General features: G+C 44.5%; 1 protein-coding gene across 1 annotated transcript in view; it reads left to right on the top strand.

The window, feature by feature from the left end:
- Nucleotides 1–24565, top strand: part of lepr (leptin receptor) — a 62855-nt gene extending 38290 nt beyond the window's left edge. The window contains exons 13-20 of the mRNA XM_029648230.2: nt 1751–1904; nt 2393–2475; nt 2766–2979; nt 11984–12190; nt 15550–15633; nt 18143–18245; nt 19251–19326; nt 19539–24565. Of these exons, the coding sequence (XP_029504090.2) occupies nt 1751–1904; nt 2393–2475; nt 2766–2979; nt 11984–12190; nt 15550–15633; nt 18143–18245; nt 19251–19326; nt 19539–20378 (1761 nt within the window). The 3' untranslated portion in view covers nt 20379–24565. The remainder of the gene's footprint in view (nt 1–1750; nt 1905–2392; nt 2476–2765; nt 2980–11983; nt 12191–15549; nt 15634–18142; nt 18246–19250; nt 19327–19538) is intronic.
- The last annotated feature ends 268 nt before the right edge of the window (nt 24566–24833 follow it).

Genomic DNA, 24833 nt, shown 5'->3' with positions numbered 1-24833 from the left:
TTCCCTCTCTTGCTGGGTCACATAACATTCATATCTTTTAAGACATACAGTATACACTATATATACAAAAGTATATGGACAACACTTAAAATGAGTGGATTCGACTATATCAGCCATACCCGTTGCTGACAAGTGTATAAAATTCAGCACACAACCATGCAGTCTCCATAGACAAACATTGGCAGTAGAATGGCTTTACTGAAGGGCTCAGTGACTTTCAATGTAGCATCATCTTTCCAACAAGTCAAATCGACAACTTTCTGCCCTGCTAGAGCTGCCACGGTCATCTGTAAGTGCTGTTATTGTGAAGTAAAAACATCTAGGAGCAACAACGGCTCAGTCGCGAAGTGGTAGGCCACACAAGCTCACAGAACAGGACCGCCGAGTGCTGAAGCACATAGCGTGTAAAAATCTGTCCTAGGTTGCAACACTACCGAGTTCCAAACTGCCTCTGGAAGCAACGTCAGCACAAGAACTGTTTGTCGGGAGCTTCATGAAATGGGTTTCCATGGCCGAGCAGCCACACACAAGCATAAGATCACCAAGCGTAATGCCAAGCGTCAGATGGAGTGGTGTAAAGCTCGCGGACATTGGACTCTGGCGCAGTGGAAACATGTTCTCTGGAGTGATAAATCATTCTTCACCATCTGGCAGTCCGACAGACAAATCTGGGTTTGGAGGATGCCAGGAGAATGCTACCTGCCCCAATGCATAGTGTCAAATGTCACGTTTGGTAGAGGAGGAATATTAGTCTGGGGCTGATTTTCATGGTTCAGGCCCCTTATTTCCAGTGAAGGGAAAGCGTCTAGTGGAACTCCTTCCCAGAAGAGTGGAGGCTGTTATGGCAGCAAAGGGGGGACCAACTCCATATTAATACTCATGGTTTTGGAATCAGATGTTCGAAGAGCATGTCTCCACATAACTTTGGTCATGTAGTGTATTTTCCCAAAATCCAGTTGCTTATGAGTTAATGGATAAATATTTATTTATTTTGAAGCTATCATTGAAAAAGAAATGATTTGCTGTAAATATGTGAGTTAATTGAGATCTGTTCCACAGGTCCTAGCTCTGCAGACTGAGTCGTGGGCTGAGGTCCTTGAACCAGATGTGTGTGTGTGTGTACACATGTGATTGAGTTAATTGAGATCTGTTCCACAGGTCCTAGCTCTGCAGACTGAGTCGTGGGCTGAGGTCCTTGAACCAGATGTGTGTGTGTGTGTACACATGTGATTGAGTTAATTGAGATCTGTTCCACAGGTCCTAGCTCTGCAGACGGAGTCGTGGGCTGAGGTCCTTGAACCAGATGTGTGTGTGTGTGTACACATGTGATTGAGTTAATTGAGATCTGTTCCACAGGTCCTAGCTCTGCAGACTGAGTCGTGGGCTGAGGTCCTTGAACCAGATGTGTGTGTGTGTGTACACATGTGATTGATTTAATTGAGATCTGTTCCACAGGTCCTAGCTCTGCAGACTGAGTCGTGGGCTGAGGTCCTTGAACCAGATGTGTGTGTGTGTACACATGTGATTGAGTTAATTGAGATCTGTTCCACAGGTCCTAGCTCTGCAGACTGAGTCGTGGGCTGAGGTCCTTGAACCAGATGTGTGTGTGTGTGTACACATGTGATTGAGTTAATTGAGATCTGTTCCACAGGTCCTAGCTCTGCAGACTGAGTCGTGGGCTGAGGTCCTTGAACCAGATGTGTGTGTGTGTGTACACATGTGATTGAGTTAATTGAGATCTGTTCCACAGGTCCTAGCTCTGCAGACTGAGTCGTGGGCTGAGGTCCTTGAACCAGATGTGTGTGGGGTGTACAATGTGCAGGTCCGCTGTATGCACATCAACGGCTCCGGGACCTGGAGTGACTGGAGTCACTTGCTCTACACCAGCACTCACAACAGCAGAGGTACATTATTGTACTGGATGACTTCCTCATCACTTCATGCATGTCATTTCACTTTTATTTATACAGGTTAGTGTCATTGTCATAAAAAAGAAATAAAAAGATCCAGAAACATCTTTTTGTGATTTCACTTGTTTTTGAGAAACCTACCCCAACCAGCGATTCGCTTCCTCATCCTCGTTGTACAGTACGGGGGTCCGAATAAACATGAACAAATGCTCCAAAAACACCCAAATATGTCCTTATTGAACTTAAAACTTTCTCAGTATAGCGATGTAGGTCTTTAGAACTTTATCTGCAACGTTATATTCCATTTTGTGCGACTCGAGCCGTTTCCCCTATCCAGCTGTTCCACTTTTCATGTAGCCTGCTGCCAATGGAAAATAACCTTCTGATAGAAAATTCAAGCCTCAGTCATACAGTAGGTGTGTGTGTGTGTGTGTGTGTACACACACACACACAGCTGTAACATCTATATTCTGTTCTCTCAGCTCCTGACCAGGGTCCTGATTTCTGGCGAGTGTTTCAGGAGGATCCAGCAAGTACGCAGACGAACGTCACTCTTCTCTTCGAGGTACAGTCCATAGCCTTCAGAGGACACATTACATGTTTCATAGTATGTGGTTTAAATGTCAACATCAGAGAGAGTTAGATTAATTGAACAGGTATACGAAGGTGCATCCTCTCCTTTCACTACATCGTTGTTCTTAGTTTATTCTGAAAATACTAGATGAGTCTGTGCAATACAGCAGTACTCAGTTACCTATCTCAGATCAGAGAATATAAGGAAGTAGCACATTGGATAAAATATCCTCATTTACAGTCCTTGATAGTCTCAACTCTTCCCTCTCCTCTTCCCCATAGCATTCCCCCATTGTGGAGCCAACCTACTGTGTGGAGGAACTTGTAGTACAGCACCAGGGCTCTGGGGGCACTGTTACTGAGGAGAGAATAGGCCTGGTGTCATCCTATAGCTTTGAGTGGAGAGGGGAGGTCCACTCTGTGACGGTCAAGGCTCAGAACAGCCAGGGCTCTTCCACTAGGAACACCCACATGACCCTGGATAGACACCCCAAACGTAAGTCGCTGCTGAAAAATACTTTGTATAGGGCTGAAGGATTGTTATACCCAGTACACAGATTACTAGCAGTCAAAAAAGTTTGCGTTCAGAAACAAATATCTGGGAAGAAAGAGAATGTTATTTGAAAACTGCTTGTTTGTTTTCCCAATTTAAATAACATATTTAGTTGGTGTTCTTGCTTCATGTCATAGTCAGTTGAAATACTATGTTTCTGACTTCGTGGTCATCAGTGAGAGATAACAGGCATGTTGGTCTCAACTGGGCATGCTCACTGCCTCAAGACCAGAGTGGGGTGTGGCTTCACTAGAGAGGGAGAGGAGAGGAAGGGTGAGAACAGCAGCAGGTAGCCTGGAGGTTAAAAACTTTGGACCGGTTTACCGAATGGTCGCTGGCTGGGTACGAGTGTCTGCTAAATTACTCAAATATAAATGATTAGGCATGTTGATGTCAGTTAAAAGCCTGCGAGTGGATAAAAAACCATTATCTCTGGCTTGGTATGTTCTCTACCAAGGTCTAATAATTATTATAATGGACTTGGAATTCATTGTAAAATGGAGCTCTTCTCGGCACACGTCTTTGTGACACACCGGGATGTTTGTTGTGTGTTTTCATCTGTTATTCATATTTTCATGAATAGCTAGTTGGCTGAGAGGAAACCATTAACTGTGATGCTGGTACTGTTATTATTAGTAAAATAGGTACTGGTCTCTCAACTTGGATGGGCCAAAAAAATGAAATATGATGTTCAGTTTATTTTCTAGTCAAGGACAGGAGGGGAACACTCTTTGTTTTGCTAATTCCCAGCAGCCTACCCTTTTAGGAATCCCTCACTCCTCATAGGAAGAAAGAAGACGCACAATTTCTGAGGACAATTTTTATTTTGGATAGTATCAAGAATACATGAATGTTGTGCGTGCATCGAAATGTAAGTTGCGGGGGGGGTTTATTGGGTTTCTTTTTACATGTTGTGTAGTAATGGGTAATAACCACAAATGACTCAGTAACTATGATCAATGTGGAACTATATGTTCTATAGTACAGCTATTACACTTCTGTTTGGCATATCATTTATAGTATGTAGCATTATGCCCCGTTACCATAAGTGTCACTGTTGTATTGGTAAACATAGTTTTTCATATACACATGCTACCGCTGCGCTTTCCATAGTGGCCTTTGTTAGAGTGGTTGTTGCGAGCTTCTAGAACCTTCCCAGACAGGTTATGGAGCTCCCGCATGTGCAGAGTAATTCATGACCCTGTGGTACTGGGGCAGATACGATAAGATAAGCATTGCAGATTCTCGCACCAGCCCGGAGCATAGCAGCGGGAAGTAGTTTGGGGATGACGTTCAGCTAAACCTAGGGCAAAGATTTTTATAACTAAACCAAGATAGACCACAGCCTGTCGTTTCCAATGGGAACAGATGAGTCATAGTGGGCAGAACAAGTAAGGAAGTGGGCAGAGCCAAGCACGAGCTAGCGAGATCCTATTGGGCCGTTCTAGCAGACATCTGCATATTTCCGTCAGGGAACGCCTACTCTGTGAAATGCGCGTGTGCAATAACTCAATTCAACTTTGCACTCCTAAACAATATGATTTCTTAACTTTTGCAAAGGCAAAAGTCTACAAAACTTTGTCCACTCTGTTCATAACAAATTTCCTGTTTTGGAAACAGAACTGTATTGAGATTCATCTATGAGAAAAATTTAGTTCCCTCTGCCCGCCACTGGGCTTCCTCTCATTACCATATCTTAACTGACTTGCCTAGTTAAATAAAGGTAAAATGTAAAAAAATATATTTAAAAAATATATATATTTGGTAGTGAGTGGAAATGCCAAGCGGATGCTTAATATTTCTACATCCAGTGAAATATCCGTCTCATTGTTCTATCTGTGCCTGGGGTATGGCAAAGTGGAGTGTGTAGAAATACATCCACCAGTTGAAACTCATTTATACTTCGACACAATTTTAAAACTCTAAAATGCTATTTGGAGAACAGCAAAAACAAACGTGGGATGGCAAAAGGACAATCAAACTTGTGAACATTATCCCTAGCTGTGTATTGCCGCTGTGTATTGCCGCTGTGTATTGCCGCTGTGTATTGCCGCTGTGTATTGCCGCTGTGTATTGCCGCTGTGTATTGCCGCTGTGTATTGCTGCTGTCCATGTTATTTGTTGTCTGTAGCTTGTGAGATTTGGAAACACTTTGTTGCTTTTTGTGCTGCTGCCCTGTCTGCGTGCTACGTGTTGCTCTTCCTATGTTGCTCTGCATGTGCTCACTGCTCATTGTTTGTCTGTATTGTAATTGTTTTGAATAACCCGCCCAGGGACAGCGCTTGAAAATTACCGGCTGTCTAAAACCGGCACTTTTACTGAAACATTGATTAATGTTCACTATCCCTGTAAAAGAAACTCAAACAAAAATGTCCCTTAGACGCTATCACCTCAGCATTAGGTTTATATTAGGTTAAAAGGTCTGTGGAATGGCGTCCACAATGTACTACTCAACCTCCTCATACAGTGCATTCGGAAAGTATTCAGACCCCTAGACTTTTTCCACATTTTGTTACGTTACATCCTTATTCTAAAACAAATTCATTTATTTTTTCCCTCAATCTACACACAATACCCTATAATAACATCACAATACCCTATAATGACAAACAAAAACAGATTTTTAGAAATGTTTGCAAATTGATAAAACAAAATAAAAAAACAATATTACAATTACGTAAGTATTCAGATACTTTGCTAAAGCACCTTTGGCAGCGATTACAGCCTTGTCATCCTTGGTATGACACTACAAGCTTGACACACCTATATTTGTAAAGTTTCTCCCATTCTTATCTGCAGATCCTCTCAAGCTCTGTCAGGTTGGATGGAGAGCGTCGCTGTACAGCTATTTTCAGGTCTCTCCAGAGATGTTCGATCGGGTTCAAGTCCGGGCTCTGGCTGGGCCACTCAAGAACATTCAGAGACTTGTCCCGAAGCCACCCCTACATTGTCTTGGCTGTGTGCTTAGGTTCATTGTCCTGTTGGAAGGTGAACCTTCGCCCCAAGTCTGTGGTCCTGAGCGCACTGGTGCAGGTTTTCATCAAGGATCTCTATGTACTTTGTTCACCGTTCGTCTTTCCCTCACTCCTGACTAGTCTCCCAGTCCCTTCCGCTGATAAACATCCCCACAGCATGATGCTGCCACTACCATACTTCACCATAGGGATGGTGGAAGTTTCTTCCAGAGCTGACACTTGGCATTCAGGCCAAAGACTTCAATCTTGGTTTCATCAGACCAGAAAATCTAGTTTCTCATGGTGCGAGAGTCTCATGGTCTGAAAGTCCTTCTGTCTAGTGTCTTCCGTCTTGCCACTCTACCATAAAGGCCTGATAGATAGAGGGCTGTAGAGATGTCCTTCTGAAAGGGTCTCCCATCTCCCCAAATGAACTCTAGAGCTCTGTCAGAGTGACCATCGGGTTCTTGGTCACCTCCCTGACCAAGGTCCTTCTTCCCCAATTGCTCAGTTTGGCTGGACGGCCAGCTCTAGGAAGAGTGTTGGTGTTTCCAAACTTGGAGGCCACTGTGTTCTTGGGGACCTTCAATTCTGCAGAAATGTTTTGGTACCCTTCCCCAGATCTGTGCCTCGACACAATCCTCTCTCTGAGCTCTACGGACAATTCCTTCGGCCTCATGGCTTGGTTTTTTCTCTGACATGCACTGTCAACTGTTACATAGAAAGGTGTGTGCAATTCCAAATCGTGTCCAATCAATTGAATTTACCATAGGTAGACTCCAATAAGTTTTCGAGTCTCATAGCAAAGGGTCTGAATACTTAAGGTATTCAGGTATTTCTGTTATTTATTTTGAATACATTTGCGCAAAAAAAATAATCATAGAAAAATCTGCTTCCGCTTTGCCATTATGGGGTATTGTGTGTAGATTGATGAGGATTTGTTTTAGGTTGTAACGTTTAAAAACAAAAAGTGAGAAATACTTTCCGAATGCACATAGGCTACATTGACTCATTTAGCCTACTTGTGGAACAGTGCATCCAACATGAAATAGATGCATAATACATGCTATCAAGGCATGTAAAAGGCCCAGTGCACTACTTTTATTCATATCTTTCAGGGCATGCTGCAGGACCCTCAGCACCCCTACTCCCTGTGGCTATGGGCCAGAGAGGGAGGGTGACATGAATCTTTCTTGTCAGTGTCAGTAATTGGTTTCTCTCTCTACGACAAGATGTTTATCGTTTAGGTTATTGTTTATTCTGCTATGTTTATAGCCTTGTTTATATCGGTGTTATATTAGTGTAATATTATGCTATTCGTTCATGTGTATATAGTCTAATTATGACACTTTACTGATACTTTTATGTTGTGCATGTTCTTGCGTTATAGAAACACAATTCATTCTGAATTGTATTATTCCACCAAGGTCCGTTCCCAGTCAAGATCCATAGTATATAAATGAAGTGTGTTTATACAATGGGTGGGTCTAATCCTGAATGCTGATTGGTTAAAATCACATTCCAGCTGGTGTTAATTTCACAAGGTACCACCTGCTAAATCTTGATCTCCACTGTAAAAAGCATTTAGACATTATCTCCCATCTCTTTTAGACTAGCATTTGGTTTTCAACAGCAGAGATTTGTATAAACTTTGCTGTATGTCTCTCAGACCTTTTTCGATATTGAATTGGGATCTTCACCGTCCCATGTAAAGCAGCAAATTGAGCTGGTTGTCATAGCAACGCATACTTTTTTCAGTTGACTGGCTAAATCGATACTTTGTTGCGAAAAACTAAAATGGATGAGTGGAACATTTATTTTTATCTTTTGGCGGCATGCCAATGGATGAATGGGGAAAAGAGATGGTAATAATCCCCAGGCATGCAGATTTGGGGGATACTGCATTGTTAAGAATACAAACTGGGCTGTGCGTTGCTTCAAGGGTTGACTTGCAGAGAATTAAACATTTACATTTACATTTAAGTCATTTAGCAGACGCTCTTATCCAGAGCGACTTACAAATTGGTGCGTTCACCTTAAGACATCCAGTGGAACAGCCACTTTACAATAGTGCATCTAAATCTTTTAAGGGGGGTGAGAAGGATTACTTTATCCTATCCTAGGTATTCCTGAAAGAGGTGGGGTTTCAGGTGTCTCCGGAAGGTGGTGATTGACTCCGCTGTCCTGGCGTCGTGAGGGAGTTTGTTCCACCATTGGGGGGCCAGAGCAGCGAACAGTTTTGACTGGGCTGCGCGGGAACTGTACTTCCTCAGTGGTAGGGAGGCGAGCAGGCCAGAGGTGGATGAACGCAGTGCCCTTGTTTGGGTGTAGAGCCTGATCAGAGCCTGGAGGTACTGAGGTGCCGTTCCCCTCACAGCTCCGTAGGCAAGCACCATGGTCTTGTAGCGGATGCGAGCTTCAACTGGAAGCCAGTGGAGAGAGCGGAGGAGCGGGAACAATTAAACAATTGTTGACTTCAAAACTGTGTCATGACGTTGGCCTGGGGGTAGGTTTATGACAGTCATAAATTCCTCTTTCCCCCTTTTTCCTCTCTCTACCCTACTGATGTTACATTTGCAAACCCCTTGGTTAACATAGAGATTCAGGGAACATCAGATGGTGGGGGGAAATGAACTATATTCTGGTAATCCGACCAATTGAACATATGCGGTGGTACTTAATGAATATGATGTCAGTTCGGTTGTCATCTGAGACATTCACATCAATGATAAGATGACATAAACTCTACAGTGGAAAGTCTACACATCAGAGTTATCAGATTCACATGGAATTGTTGTTCAATTTAAATGTTTGAATATTAAATTATTCGTGATGGGATGAAATGTGATTTTAGCTTCTAAAATGTGAGATTTGGGTTTTCATAAGGTAGGGCTCTGCTCAATCAGTGGCCCGCCCCTGTGAAGGGACATGGGCTATAAAACTTTTCAAACACGCCCTCCTCTCCCTTCCTATATAAAGCCTTGACGACAATATAACCTCCTGTTCCGAGGGTGTGAGGACGACGGTCCGATGTCAGAATGGTTCAGATAATAACTACAGAACGAAGCCAACATCAGCGTGAGCTTTGGTTGAGAATGGTATGAACTTTGTACTCTTATTCACTACAGAAGTGATACTTCCTAGCCGTTGAGTTAGCAACAGCAGCTGCAAGCGCAGGTTAGGAAGGAACAGACAGAGTATCCCGTCTACCACACAACGACATTACTACAACGTATCCAATTTCCCAGCAGAGACGTACTTCAAAGGACTCGGTTGGGCAACATGGCCTTCCATCTCCCACCAACCTACCGAAGCGCAGCTCAGAGTAAATATTGCGTTTTCCTTTTCCAAATGGGCGGTAATTTAGAATGCATAAGATACTGTATTTACGATAGCACAGCTTCGCCCTATCTTCACCAGTCTTCCCGCTCTTTCACTCAAACCCAGCCCTTTTCTTTTGTGTAACCAGCTGTCATATCTGTTCCGCCCGCTAGGGACGTTTTCCTTTATGACGTAATTTGTAATCAAGTTATGATTTAATTATGTGTATGTGTAATTCTGTGTGATTAGTTAGGTATTTAGTAAATAAATAATTAAACCCAATTTTGTATTGCTGATTCAACTTGTTAGCCAGGGTTCGGGCAGTTAAAATAATTTACAACTTTCAGATGAGACTGAATTAAGATGACGATTAATATTGACTGCTATTGATGTAAAATATTACTAGGTCTTCAAGAGTTTATTCAGAAGATAACAGCTCTATAAATATTATTTTGTGGTGCCCCGACTCTCTAGTTAATTACATTTACATGATTAGCTCAATCAGGTAATATCAATTACGGAGAAATTATTTTATAGAATAGCATGTCATATCACTTAATCTGACATAGCCAAAGACACGACAACTGTCACTAAGGAAGAGTTTAACATCCTTCTCCAACATATGTAGGAAATGGGAAGGGGGAGCAATACAGCATATGTAGCTACCTGGCACTCCGTAGTGAGCTCAAGCGGTTTCTAAATGATCCACCCACTGGTCGCAGCTGGTGCCATATGAAGGACACCGAATTTACCACCTCTAATCATGTATTTCTGGGCAACATCAAACAGCTAAGGCGGCAAGGAAAATATATCACAAACAGCCACCGATGAGGACAATGGCCAAAGCTCCAAAACTCCCAGGCTCTGAATCCTGGTACACCAAGGGGTCTGGTCCAGAAAGTGTACTTCAACCTCCAGTTACATCTGGTTACGAAGAGGAAAAGAGGGGAACAGACAACTAAAGCCCAACTCATTCCTCGTAAAAACAGACGAGAACGGTCTAAGGTATGTTGTTCATAGCCTGTTTGTGTTTTTTTTTACAAGTTGCACTCGTAATTAGGCAACAATATTAAAACAATGCATTCTCTCTCACTCAGACACGCCACTCTCGCATATAACAAGGCCACAAAGAATCATTTGCACCCAAGGGAGAGGGGCAGGGAGTCCAAGAGGGGATTCATGTTTGAGCAGCCAGGGCAATATCTATCGAAATGCCCGGAGAACGCCCTTGCATTTTATCTCCACCCAAGGAGAGTAGAGTGTATCGGGGACTCGATCTGGTACATGTCAGAGCCGATGGGCGTGAAGTATCTGGCAGCACTTTTACCCCAGATCTGTAGGGCAGCTGGAACAACTTCATACACTAATCACAGCATCAGGTCAACGACAGTCCAGAAACTGGCCAATGCTCGTTTAGAAGCGAGGGAGATTGTCAGTGAGTGGACATGGGTGCGAAGGTTCGCTCCATAGCTACTAGTGTCAGTCACTAACCGACAGTAAACTCTGGAGCAACATCCTGGCCGAAAACAAAGTGAACACTGCAGCACCATCAACACCTTAAAGGCTGAAGCAAGGCAGCAGAAGTAGTAGCACGGACTGAGATGGATATTTCAACCAATGCACAATCCAGGAGAATGTACAGATAAATGGTACATACAATCAGTAGCTATAGCTATGTCAGCTGGGGTGGGTAACAAAGAGAATGTATGGTTTCATTTATTAAAATCAGCTGAAATGAATGTCATAGATTCTTTCTATTGTCTGAACAGTGTCCTGATGAGAGAACATTTTCTCTGCCAGGCAAAGTCGTGCATCATAAGATCATTGTTATGGATGTATCCAAATAAATCAAACTAGAAAACAGCTTAAACAAATGCAAATGCTGCTACTTTGCTGTTAGTCTGGCTGCACTTTTTGACGTGACTGTAAATTAGCCGTAGTTGGCTAGCAAGCAAGGGATTAGAACATTGCCAGTCAGTATGGCAATGGAGCATTTAGAACGAACTGGTTTGCGTCTATAGCTACAGAACAAAAAGGCTGGGTCACGTCCATAGATACAGAACAAAAGAATGAACGACTGGGTCGCGTCTCTAGATTTGTGTCGGGACGATATCTTGTGGAATGATGAAATACTACAAATGAATTAATAAAAATAATGTTTTTAATGAAAATATGTAGATCATTATTTGGATAAAAGTGATAATGTCCTCAAAGCCGGTGGTTGGAGGATATATTGGCATGTGAGTTGTTAGGCCCGAGAAAGTCGTGGGCTGGCAAACCGTGCCAATATATCCTCCAACCACCGGCTTTGAGGACATTTATCCCTCTTCCTTAGTGACAGTTACACTTAAGTGTGTGTGTGTGTGTGTGTGTTTGTGTGTGTGTGTGTGTGTGTTGATGATGAAGAGAAAAAGGAAATTAAAACCCAGAAAGGAGAAGTATCGGCATTGTTCCTACTGAACATCCAGTAGAGGATCAGAACTCAAATCACAGTCATCATAAGTGTACTAGCGGGTGAGGGCATTCACAGCCGACCGCTCAGACGCGTGAGGGCATGCAAGCCAACCGTTTTTTCATGAAGAGAAAATATAAACTTCATTTTTATTTCTCTCTCTCGTCCTTTCCTTCCCCCACTTTCTCTCGTCCTCCCTTTTCTGCCCCTCCCTCTCCAGGTCAGTGTGTGCGTTCGTTCAGTGCGTCCCGTGTGAACAGTAGTTGTGTGGTCCTGTTGTGGTCTCTGCAGCCCAACAGCAGTGTACCGTGGTCCCTGGTCGTAGAGTGGTCGGGTCAGAACCACCAGGACAGGCCGGACCAGACCCCAGAGAGCAGGGAGAGGTGGACCAGGTTTCCCCCTACTGACAAGCTCCTCTACCTATATGGTATGTACATTTACTTCCTGTTGTACCTTGCCGTCTCATTTCCCCTCTCATTCTTTCTTTCTCTCTCTCCCTTTCATTCTCTTTCTTTAACAAATTGAAGGCCAAAAATGTACGGCTCCTCTCGGACCAGGCACAAATCCCTGTCATTCGCATAAAGAGGAGACGGCGATACAGCGGGTGCAGATCAGGGTGCTTTGTGAGAATTTGTCGACTACTGGATAATCCTCCTTTACCATCCGTCCTACTGGCGAACGTGCAATCACTGGAGAATAAACTGGTAGAGATCTGTTCGAGACCATCTTACCAGCTGGACATTAGAACTGTAATATATTATGTTTCACCGAGTCGTGTTTGAACGAGGAAATTGATAATATACAGTTGTTTTCCGTGCATCAGCAAGATAACAGCTACCTCCGGTAAGATGAGGGGTGGTGGTCTGTGTCCTGTTGTCAACAACAGCTCATGCGCAATCTCTAATATTAAGGAAGTTTCGGTTTTGTATGTCTGAGGTAGAGTACCCCATGATAAACTATTTACCAAGAGAGTTTCCATCAATATTTACCACTACAAACCGATGCAGGCACTAAGACCACACTCAACACTCAACACACTCAACATACGGCCATAAGCAATATAGAGTATGCACACCCAGAAGCGATGCTCCTAGTGGCCGGAGACTTTAATGCAGGGAAACTTATCTGTTTTACCTCATTTTTACCAGCATGTCACATGTGCAACCAGAGGATAAACTCTGGTCCAACTTTGCTTCACAAAAAGAGAAGCATACAAAGCTCTCCCTCACCCTCCATTTGACAAATCTGACCATAATTCTATCCTCCTGATTCCTGCTTACAAGCAAAAACTAAAGCAGGAAGTACCAATAACTCTCTCAATACGGAAGTGGTCTGATGATATGGATGCTAAGCTACAGGACTGTTTTGCTACTACAGAATGTGTTCCGGGATTCATCCGATGGCATTAAGGAGTATACCACATCAGTCACTGGCTTCATCAATAAATGCATCGATAACATCATTCCTAAAGTGACCGTACATATCCCTACCAGAAGCTGGGGATTACAGGCAACATCTGCACTGACCTAAAGGCTAGAGGTGCCGCTTTCAAGGAGCTAGACAAGAAAATCCCTAATAAGAAATTGCCCTGTGCCCTCCGACGAACCATCAAACAGGCAAAGCGTCAATACATAACTAAGATCGAATCCTACTTTACCGGCTCTGACGCTCATCGGATGTGGCAGGGCTTGCAAACTACTACGGATTAGAAAGGGAAACCCAGCCGTGAGCAGCCCAGTGACTCAAGCCTACCAGACGAGCTAAATGCCTTCTATGCTCGCTTCAAGGCAAGCCCCACTAAACCATGCATGAGAGCACCAGCTGTTCCGGATGACTGTGTGATCACACTCTCCGTAGCCGATGTGAGCAAGACCTTTAAACAGGTCAACATTCAGACAGATTACTAGGATGCATACTCAGAGCATGTGCTGACCAACTGGCAAGTGTCTTCACTGACATTTTCAACCTTTCCCTGACCGAGTTTGTAATACCTACATTTTCAAGCAGACCACCATAGTCCCGGTTCCCAAGATCCCCAAGGTAGCCTGTCTACATGACTACTGACCCGTAGCACTCACGTCTGTAGCCATGAAGTGCTTTGAAAGGCTTGTCATAGCACACATCAACACCATCATCCCAGGAACCCTAGACCCACTACAATATGCATACCGCCCCAACAGATCCACAGATGATGCCAACTCTATTGTACTCCACACTGCCCTTTCCCACCTGGACAAAATAAACACCTATGTGAGAATGCCGTTCGTTCACTACAGGTCAGTGTTCAACACCATTGTGCCCACAAAACTCATCACTAAGCTAAGGACCCTGCAACTAAACACCTCCCTCTGCAACTGGATTCTGGACTTCCTGACGGGCCTCCCCCCGGTGGTAAGGGTAGGCAACAAAACATTTGCCACTCTGATCCTCAACGTGGGAGCCCTCGGGTGCGTTCTTAGCTTTTTTATTCCATGTGTAACTCTGTTGTTGTTTGTGTTGCACTGCGTTGCTTTATCTTGGCCAGGTCGCAGTTGTAAATGAACACTTGTTCTCAACTAGCCTACCTGGTTAAATAAAGGTGAAATAAAATTTAAAATAGTCCCCTCTTGTACTCCCTATTCACCCATGACTGCATGGCCAAACACGACTCCAACACCATCATTGAGTTTGCTGACAACCCAACGGTGGTAGGCCTGAACACCAACAACAACGAGACAGCCTATAGGGAGGAGGTCAGAGACCTGGCAGTGTGGTGCCAGGACAACAACCTCTCCCTCAATGTAAGCAAGACAAAAGAGCTGATTGTGGACAACAGGAAAAGTGGGGCTGAGCATACCCCCATTCACTTCAAGTTCCTTTGCGTCCACATCACTAACAAACTATCAAGGTCCAAACGCACCAATACAGTCGTGAAGAGGGCATGAAAATGCCTATTCCCCCTCAGGAGACTGAAAAGATTTGACATGGGACCTCAGATCCTCAAAAGTTCTACAGCTGCACCATGGAGAGCATCCTGACTGGTTGCATCACCACTTGGTATGGAAACTGCTTGACATCTGACCACAAGGTGCTACAGAGGGTAGTGCGTACGGTGCAGTATATCACTGCGGCCAAGCTTTCTGCCATCCAGGACCTCTATACCAGGTGGTGTCAGAGGAAGGCCCTACAAATGTTAAGACACCAGCCACCCTAGTCATAGACTGTTCTCTCTACTACCGCACAGCAAGCGGTTCCAGAGCACCAAGTCTAGGTCCAAGAGTGGCACTTCAAGTCTAGGTCAAACTGTGGCACTTCGATTCGTTTGGAGTTCCAGTTTGAGAGGTTGTTGGCTGTGAGCTTCTGGCGCCCTCTAGTGAGTTTTTATAGACATGGTTGAATCTGTTCTAAACTGCCTCTCTTTACTCTGTTACTATATATGGTTCAATCTATTCTAATCTGAGCCTCTGTTCTCTGTGACTATATAGTTCAGTCTATTCTAATCTGAACCTCTGTTCTCTATGACTATATGGTTCAGTCTATTCTAATCTGAGCCTCTGTTCTCTGTGACTATATGGTTCAGTCTATTCTAATCTGAGCCTCTGTTCTCTGTGACTATATGGTTCAATCTGTTTTAATCTGAACCTCTGTTCTCTGTGACTAAATGGTTCAATCTGTTTTAATCTGAGCCTCTGTTCTCTGTGACTATATGGTTCAGTCTATTCTAATCTGAGCCTCTGTTCTCTGTGACTATATGGTTCAATCTGTTTTAATCTGCACCGCTCTCTGTCCTCTGACTATATTTCCCAGGTCATTTCTATGACACTGATGAGTACGAGTTTATTTTGTATCCAGTGTTCGCGGATGGAGAAGGAGAGCCAGTGTATACTAAAGGTAAGCCCTCCCTCAAGATAGGAACATACAATACAACAGGCCAAAAATGTGTCTCAATGGCCGCATTTACACTGGTAGCCCAATTTGGATCTTTTGACCAATTTGGATCTTTTGACCAATCAGATCTTTCTACAATAATTGGACAAATGATCAAAATTGGGCTGACTGTGTAAACGCAGCCTATGTATTTGACATATGAGTATGGATTGTGTTTATTTTGTATATTAAAGTACTGAAATGCATGCATCTATAATGTAAGTCATATGTTAAATTTAGTGCCAATTCTAGTAGAGTGTTTTAACACAGTTCCTCTAAGGTTATGTATTGGCATCAAATCAAATGTTATTAGTCACATGCACCGAATACAACAGGTTACTTATGAGCCTCTAAACCACAATGCAGTTTAAACAAAATACGAGTGAGAATAAGAAATAAAAGTAACAAGTAATTAAAGAGCAGCAGTAAAATAACAATAGCGAGACTATACACAGGGGGGTACCGGTACAGAGTCCATGTGCGGGGGCACTGGTTAGTTGAGGTAATATGTACATGTAGGTAGAGTTATTAAAGTGACTATGCATAGATGATAACAGAGAGTAGCAGCGGTATAAAAGAGGGGGGGCAATGCAAATAGTCTGGGTAGCCATTTGATTAGATGTTCAGGAGTCATGGCTTGAGGTGGAAGCTGTTTAGAAGCCTCTTGGACCTAGAATTGGCGCTCCGGTACCGCTTGCCGTGCGGTAGCAGAGAGAACCGTCTACGACTAGGGTGGCTGGAGTCTTTGACAATTTTTAGGGTCTTCCTTCATATGCCAGGTCCTGGATGGCAGGAAGCTTGGCCCCAGTGATGTGCTGGGCCTTATGCACTACCCTCTGTAGTGCCTTGCGGTCGAATGCGAGCAGGCGCCTGGTGATGTAACCAGTCTAGATGCTCTCGATGGTGCAGCTGTAGAACCTTTTGAGGATCTGAGGATCCATCTTTTCAGTCTCCTGAGGGGGAATAGGTTTTGTCGATCCTGCTTCACGACTCATGGTGTGCTTGGACCATGTTAGTTTGTGGGTGATGTGGACACCAAGGAACTTGAAGCTCTCAACCTGGTCCACTACAGCCCCGTTGATGAGAATGGGGGGGGGGGGGGCATGCTCGGTCCTCTTTTTCCTATAATCCACAATCATCTCCTTTGTCTTGATCATGTTGAGGGAGAGGTTGTTGTCCTGGCACCACACGGCCAGGTCTCTGACCACCTCCCTATACGCTGTCTTGTCGGTGATCAGGCCTACTACTGTTGTGTCATCGGCAAACTTAATGATGGTGTTGGACTCGTGCCTGGCCATGCAGTCATGAGTGAAAAGGGAGTACAGGAGGGGACTGAGCACGCACCCCTGAATTGAGGATCAGAATGGCGGATGTGTTCTTACCTACCCTCACCACCTGGGGGCGGCCCGCCAGGAAGTCCAGAATCCAGTTGCAGAGGGAGGTGTTTAGTCCTTAGCCCTTGTCTAGGGTTTCTGGGATAATAGTGTTAATGTGAGCCATGACCAGCCTTTCAAAGCACTTCATGGCTACAGACGTGAGTGCTACGTGTCGGTAGTCATTTAGGCAGGGTACATTAGTGTTCTTGGGCACAGGGACTCTGGTGGTCTGCTTAAAATATGTTGGTATTACAGACTCAGACAGGGAGAGGTTGAAAATGTCAGTGAAGACACCTGCCAGTTTGTCAGCGCATGCTCGCAGTACACATCCTGGTAATCCGTCTGGCCCTGCGGCCTTGTGAATGTTGACCTGTCTAAAGGTCTTACTCACATCAGCTGCGGAGAGCGTGATCACAGTCTTCCGGAACAGCTGGTGCTCTTATGCATGTTTCAGTGTTATTTGCCTCGAAGCGAGCACAGAAGTACTTTAGCTCGTCTGGTTGGCTTGTGTCACTGGGCAGCTCTCGTGCTTCCCTTTGTAGTCTGTAATAGTTTGCAAGCCCTGCCACATCCAACGAGTGTCAGAGCTGGTGTAGTACGATTCGATCTTAGTCCTGTGTTGACACTTTGCCTGTTTAATGGTTCGCTGTAGATTTCATTTTCCAAAGATTGCACGTTTGCTATCAGAATGGAAGGCAGTGGGGGTTTATTAGATTGGCTACGAATTCTCAGAAGGCAGCCCGCCCTCTAGCCCCTTTTTCTCCACCTTCTCTTCACACAAATGACGGGGATCTGGGCCTGTTCCCGGCAAGCAGTATATCATTCACATCGGACTCATTAAAGGAAAAAAAATATTCTGCCAGTCCGTGGTGAGTAATCGCAGTTCTGATGCCCAGAAGTTATTTTCGGTCATAAGAGACGGTAAGCAGCAACATTCTGTACAAAATAAGTTGAAAAACAAGTTCCAAACAACGCAAAGAAATGAACACAAAAAAAATTGGTTGATCTCTGGTGCCATCTTGTCAATAGGAATATGATCCAATGTGGATTGATTGATTGACTGATAGACTTACACAGGGTGTTGTCCTGTCCTCCAGTCTTTAGGGGGAGTGATGCTGGGCCTGCTGCCTACATGCTTCTGATGATCATCGCCTTCCTCTCCATTGTCCTCTTTGTCACCCTGGTCATATCCCAAAACCAGTAAGATTATATTTCACATCATTATTTAATATCATTTAAAGTTTCATCATTTGACAATGAACTGTCTTTTGCTCAGTTGTAGACATTCAATAGCAGTGTTGCATTCTGTTCTATACCAGTGGTGTGTTCTGTTCTATACCAGTGGTGTGGTCTGTTCTATACCAGTGGTGTGTTCTGTTCTATACCAGTGGTGTGTTCTGTTCTATACCAGTGGTGTGTTCTGTTCTATACCAGTGGTGTGTTCTGTTCTATACCAGTGGTGTGTTCTGTTCTATACCAGTGGTGTGTTCTATACCAGTGGTGTGGTCTGTTCTATACCAGTGGTGTGTTCTGTTCTATACCAGTGGTGTGTTCTATACCAGTGGTATGTTCTATACCAGTGGTGTGTTCTGTTCTATACCAGTGGTGTGTTCTATACCAGTGGTGTGTTCTATACCAGTGGTGTGTTCTATACCAGTGGTGTGTTCTGTTCTATACCAGTGGTGTGTTCTGTTCTATACCAGTGGTGTGTTCTGTTCTATACCAGTGTTCTGTTCTATACCAGTGGTGTGTTCTGTTCTATACCAGTGGTGTATTTACAGAAAGTACTTTTGGACTGTGTCTGACATTAGAAAGAGAGGATCAATGTTTTTTGCCTCTGTGCAGGTGGTTAAGACTAAAATGGTGATTCCAGGTAGTTATTGATCTGAGGAACACAGTCAGACACATTGATTAGGAATGGAATTTGATTATACGTGACATTTCAACAATGTACAGAATGTCCTCAGGGCTCAATTACTATGGTGATTGGCTGAATGTGTTCTGAGAACGAGGGAGAAAGGGGGTGAGAGTGAGTGAGTGAGGCGCTCACTTCACATACACATGCTGCCCTCAGTCCTAGCTACACCGAAGCACACATCCGTACACAAACACACTACGCTTTGTAAATGTATATGAGTGAGAGTGTTGGATTGGAGACAAAGGCTCCATACCTTGTTGTTAAATTCTATTCTGTCTGAATCCCAGCATGAAGAAGTTTATGTGGAAAGATGTTCCCAACCCCAACAACTGTTCTTGGGCTCAGGGGATTGACTTCGGGAAGGTGAGGTGTACAGGAATCCTACTCCACACACACTTAGCCATGAAAACACACTTAAAGATATAGCAGGCTACTAAAACAGTGAGAGACCATAGAGACCAAAAAATGCATGTGCTGTGTAGGACAGCTTGCGACAGTATTGAAAAAGTAATATCTAATCAATAGGCTTGTTCACCTTGCTGTAGTCCTAACTCTCCTCCTATCTTCTTGTCCAGGCTGACACTATGGAGCAGTTGTTCCGCCACCCAGAGGGCCTACCAGCCTGGCCACTACTCCTCGTCTCAGAGACCATCTCCCAGGCCACCATCATGGAGAAGACTGGGCCCCCTACGTCAGGCTCAGACAAGGATCTGATCCCAGCCTCCTCCCCAGCTCTCTGTGTGGACTCAGAGGTGCCTGGGCTCCCAGAGGAGGAGGAGGAGAGCCTCCAACTCCCAGATCTCCCCAGGAGTTTGGAGAGCTCAGCCCAGCCGTCAGTGACCTACGCCACAGTGCTTCTCTCTGACAACCCCCACCACCTCTACAAGCAAGAGGGCAGCCTCAGCAGTTCCAGCGACGAGGGCAACTTCTCAGGCAACAACTCCGACATCTCGGGCTCCTTCCCCGGAGGCCTGTGGGAGCTGGAGATCTCCCATTCCGGAGTCGGAGAGTCGGACCTGGACCCACGGCGTTCCTGCTCTTACAACTCTGTCGAGGAGTTTTCCGAGACTTCAGAGCAGGAGGATGAGGCCCTGGGAGGAGAGAGGGATGGGGGGATAGAGGTAATTAAGGAGAAGGACCTGTATTACCTGGGGATGGACTGTCAGGAGGAGAGTGAGGAGGAGGAGGAGGAGGAAGACACAAGGGCTATGCTTTTCAAAGAGGTGATGGTTCTGGGGAGAGGGGGCTCGTCCGTTGAGTCCATCCCTTTGCTCGGGAGTCAGGACTCTATGTTTAGTGAGTACAGTGACGAGGGGTCGGTGGTAGGGATGAGGAGTGTCCCCCTCTACCTCCCCCAGTTCAGAACTGCTCCCTCCAGTCCACTCAAAGCACAGGACAGCGCCCACCAGCTGTAAGAGCTGATAGTGCTTCATGTACTGATTCAGTCTGATGCTGCTGTTTAGTCCCTCAGGAGGGAGAGAACTCAGGAGAGACACAGACAATGACCTGTGGCTGGTGTTCAGTCAGTGATAGGCTCATCTATCTGTGGAGGGCATTTACAGAACCTTAGCTGTTTTTAGATGGCACACTATTCCCAGTATAGTACACTTAGATCCCTATGGGCCCTGGGCAAAAGTTGTGCACTTATATTGGACATTTAGAATATGGGGAAAAGGCGTCCAAGGGTGCGAGGCATCCTAGATGCTAAGCCTCTGCCCACTTTCTAAGTAATAGGATGCCATTTTATAAGCACATTCTCTCCGTCTACAGTGCTACTGTTCAGTCCACAGGAAGCCAGCTCTGTCACATCTCGGAGAGAGGAGAGCAGAGGGGTGGAGGCTCCTTCATTCAGTGCTGCACACTTTCAGGAACTATTATGCTGGGATGAATTTAATTTCAAAAAATAGAAAAAAGGAAAATAAAGGCCTATCTCCTGAAAAGGTCTATTTTCTTTCCGATGGCTGCTCTGAGCTCGATAGACTGTACAGCATAAACACATGATGGGATGGTGTCTCAAAGCAGGTGTTATTGAATGGTTGGACTCTGGTGGATGTTGGATTTGGATGCTTTTGGAACACTTATTGTAACAGTTGTGGAGAATTGCCTTTTAGATCTGCATTTGCATTGACTGAGCCCTCAAAAAAATATATATATATTTTCTTCGTTGTATATGTACTGTATTTGAAACTTCTTTACGATATGTAAAGATGTGCCATCTAGTTTCATTGCGTGCCTTTTTCTATTGAAAAAGCTGTTGCTACTGTAGGTGTATACATGATAAAAGAATGTACATTTTGACACCAATGAAAAAAATGAAAAATACCAGAGTGATATGTAATCCTTGTCAAGATCTTGTGTCGTTTTCGTGGTCACAATAAAATCTTTATTGCCACGACTGTTGACTCATTAAGAAATGGTTGAGTTGAAGGTGGTCCATGCTGAGAAAGATCCCATCTAAAGGTGTTTTCTCTTTCACCATTACCGAGGCCATCAGTCACTCAGACAGGTTCGGGTTGCAGACAGACAGTACTGGGAGACCCATGAGCTGCCACCGTGAACCATTATTTTGTGCTATATATCGACTTGGTTTTCTTGAGGGTGGGAGAATACAGTTGCTGTCTGCTGTGACACAGATTACATACTGAGTTTCTGCCTGCTGTGACACAGATTACATACTGAGTTTCTGCCTGCTGTGACACAGATTACATACTGAGTTTCTGCCTGCTGTGACACAGATTACATACTGAGTTCCTGCCTGCTGTGACACAGATTACATACTGAGTTCCTGCCTGCTGTGACACAGATTACATACTGAGTTTCTGCCTGCTGTGACACAGATTACATACTGAGTTCCTGCCTGCTGTGACACAGATTACATACTGAGTTCCTGCCTGCTGTGACAGATTACATACTGAGTTTCTGCCTGCTGTGACACAGATTACATACTGAGTTCCTGCCTGCTGTGACACAGATTACATACTGAGTTCCTGCCTGCTGTGACACAGATTACATACTGAGTTCCTGCCTGCTGTGACAGATTACATACTGAGTTCCTGCCTGCTGTGACACAGATTACATACTGAGTTTCTGCCTGCTGTGACACAGATTACATGCTGAGTTCCTGCCTGCTGTGACACAGATTACATACTGAGTTCCTGCCTGCTGTGACACAGATTACATACTGAGTTCCTGCCTGCTGTGACACAGATTACATACTGAGTTTCTGCCTGCTGTGACACAGATTACATGCTGAGTTCCTGCCTGCTGTGACACAGATTACATATTGAGTTGCTGCCTGCTGTGATACAGATTAGTCATGTCGCTAGGAAGGGACCTGGGTTAATTAAGCATGGCTTCACAGCAGAAGACAACCTTATTTACCATTGAGAACATAAAGATCACAGCTGCTCTCACCTCGCTGGAGGTAGGCTATAAGCCAAACAACCACACCCACCTGGTCCATTAATACATGTTCCTGGTTGTCCCATTCAGAATGGTCAGAATTTAGATGAAAGTAGAACAAGAATAGCCTGGTCCCAAACCTGTTTGCTATCGTTCCAACTACTTAGCATGATGCAACCAACAGATTGATACCCAGGCTAGAAGAAGACCGCTCATATATAGAATGTGCTGAAACATCATAGATTGGCATGGACATCATGTGAGAAACTGACATACTGTATCTATATTCTGAAAGGGTTTGGGAATGGCGGAAAATGTGATCCCATGGGATAATATAAGAAATCAGAAGTGGGATATTTGCATAATTTGTAATTGAGAGCAGGGTTTCTTAAACTATGTTTTGGGAGCCGAAGTGTGCCCTGAGCATGTGAGAGGTGGGTCGGGTTATGAGTAAACATTTATGTTTCTTAATTAGGGTCGTGTGGAGACGGTACATTTCTCATTTGAGTCTCGAGGTGAAAAAGCTTAAGAACCTCTGGGTTAGTATTATTTCCAGTGTACTGTAGCAGAACTACCAGGAGAGGGTGCTCTATCAACATCTTACTGTAACATCTCCTCTTAGTGTTTGATTTGGCTGTAACCATGCTGGGGGGGGGGAGCATAGAGCAGCCTAGGCTGGTGACTAGACTTAATTGTGTTTTCGCTGGTGACCAGCCTTTGTTGTGCTTTCGCTGGTGACCAGCCTTTGTTGTGCTTTCGCTGGTGACCAGCCTTTGTTGTGCTTTTGCTGGTGACCAGCCGTTGTCGTGTTTTCGCTGGTGTGTCTTCGCTGGTGACCAGCCTTCATTGTGTTTTCGCAGGCCTTTGTTATGTTTTCGCTGGTGACCAGCCTCTGTTGCGTTTTTTTGCTGGTGACCAGCCTCTGTTGCGTTTTTCGCTGGTGACCAGCCTCTGTTGCGTTTTTTTGCTGGTGACCAGCCTCTGTTGCGTTTTTTTGCTGGTGACCAGCCTCTGTTGCGTTTTTCGCTGGTGACCAGCCTCTGTTGCGTTTTTCGCTGGTGACCAGCCTCTGTTGCGTTTTTCGCTGGTGACCAGCCTCTTGTTGTATTTTCGCTCTTGGGTTTTCACTGGGGGCCAGCCATTGTTGTGTTTTCGTTGTTTACACTTGTGGCTAGCCTTTTGTGTTTTTGCTGGTGACCAGCCTCTGTTGCGTTTTCGCTGGTGACCAGCCTCTGTTGTATTTTCGCTCTTGGGTTTTCACTGGGGGCCAGCCATTGTTGTGTTTTCGTTGTTTACACTTGTGGCTAGCCTTTTGTGTTTTTGCTGGTGACCAGCCTCTGTTGCGTTTTTCGCTGGTGACCAGTCTCTGTTGCGTTTTCGCTGGTGACCAGCCACTGTTGTGTTTTCCCGGTTGCGTTTTCGCTGGTGGCCAGCCTTTGTTGCGTTTTTGTTGGTGACCAGCCTTTGTTGTATTTTCGCTCTTGTGTTTTCGCTAGTGGCCAGCCATTGTTGTGTTTTTTCATTGTTTACACTTGTGGCTAGCCTTTTCTGTTTTCGCTGGTGGCCAGACTGTTGTGTTTTCTCTGGTGGCCAGACTTTGTTGTGTTTTCGCTGGTGGCCAGACTGTTGTGTTTTCTCTGGTGGCCAGACTTTGTTGTGTTTTCGCTGGTGGCCAGACTGTTGTGTTTTCTCTGGTGGCCAGACTTTGTTGTGTTTTCGCTGGTGGCCAGACTGTTGTGTTTTCTCTGGTGGCCAGACTTTGTTGTGTTTTCGCTGGTGGCCAAACATGGTTGCGTTTTTGCAGGTGGCCAGCCTTGTTTGAATTTTGCAGGTGGCCAGCCTTCGCTGTGTTTTGGACACACAAACTAGTCACCAGCATACCAATATATGCTGGTTACCTGCAAAACCAGCATCAAGTCACATTATGCAGGCCTTCAAAGTGATATCTGATTCCAATTGCAATCCACCCTAACTGGGGATATGTGAATATTATAACTTTAATTCACCCACAATCTGCATTCACAATGACTGCCAGGGTTAGAAAGATTAATACATTAGACTACATAAAATATCCAAATTAGAACAACCATTTCAGTAACGGATGCAATAAGTCCAACTAACAGATTTCATTTGTTTTGAAAAAATCTATTCTATGTATCTTTGTGTAGCATGAAAGGTGAAATAAATACAATTGTGTAAATGTCTAGTAGTTGTCTTGATTTCTTTTAAAGCCTTGGATAGCCTCCAGACACTATAAACAGGGTACCTGTGGGGCAACAATTGCTTTGCAATATGTTCAAGATTTCTTTCAAAAAGGAAGTCAATATACCAATTGAATAAACTAGATATCCTAAATAGTGTTGTGTTTGCATTGGCTCCAATAGGTTATGCAGCACTAACATGGTCAGCCAGGAATTCCTGGAAGTGAGGATGGGGGAAGAGTACAGCGGTGTAAAGTACTTAAGTTG

The sequence above is a fragment of the Oncorhynchus nerka genome, linkage group LG24, assembly GCF_034236695.1.
Source record: "Oncorhynchus nerka isolate Pitt River linkage group LG24, Oner_Uvic_2.0, whole genome shotgun sequence".
NCBI classification, from domain to species: Eukaryota; Metazoa; Chordata; class Actinopteri; order Salmoniformes; family Salmonidae; genus Oncorhynchus; species Oncorhynchus nerka.
The sequence above is the reverse complement of the archived record's forward strand: the minus strand, read 5'-3'. Positions and strand labels throughout refer to the sequence as shown.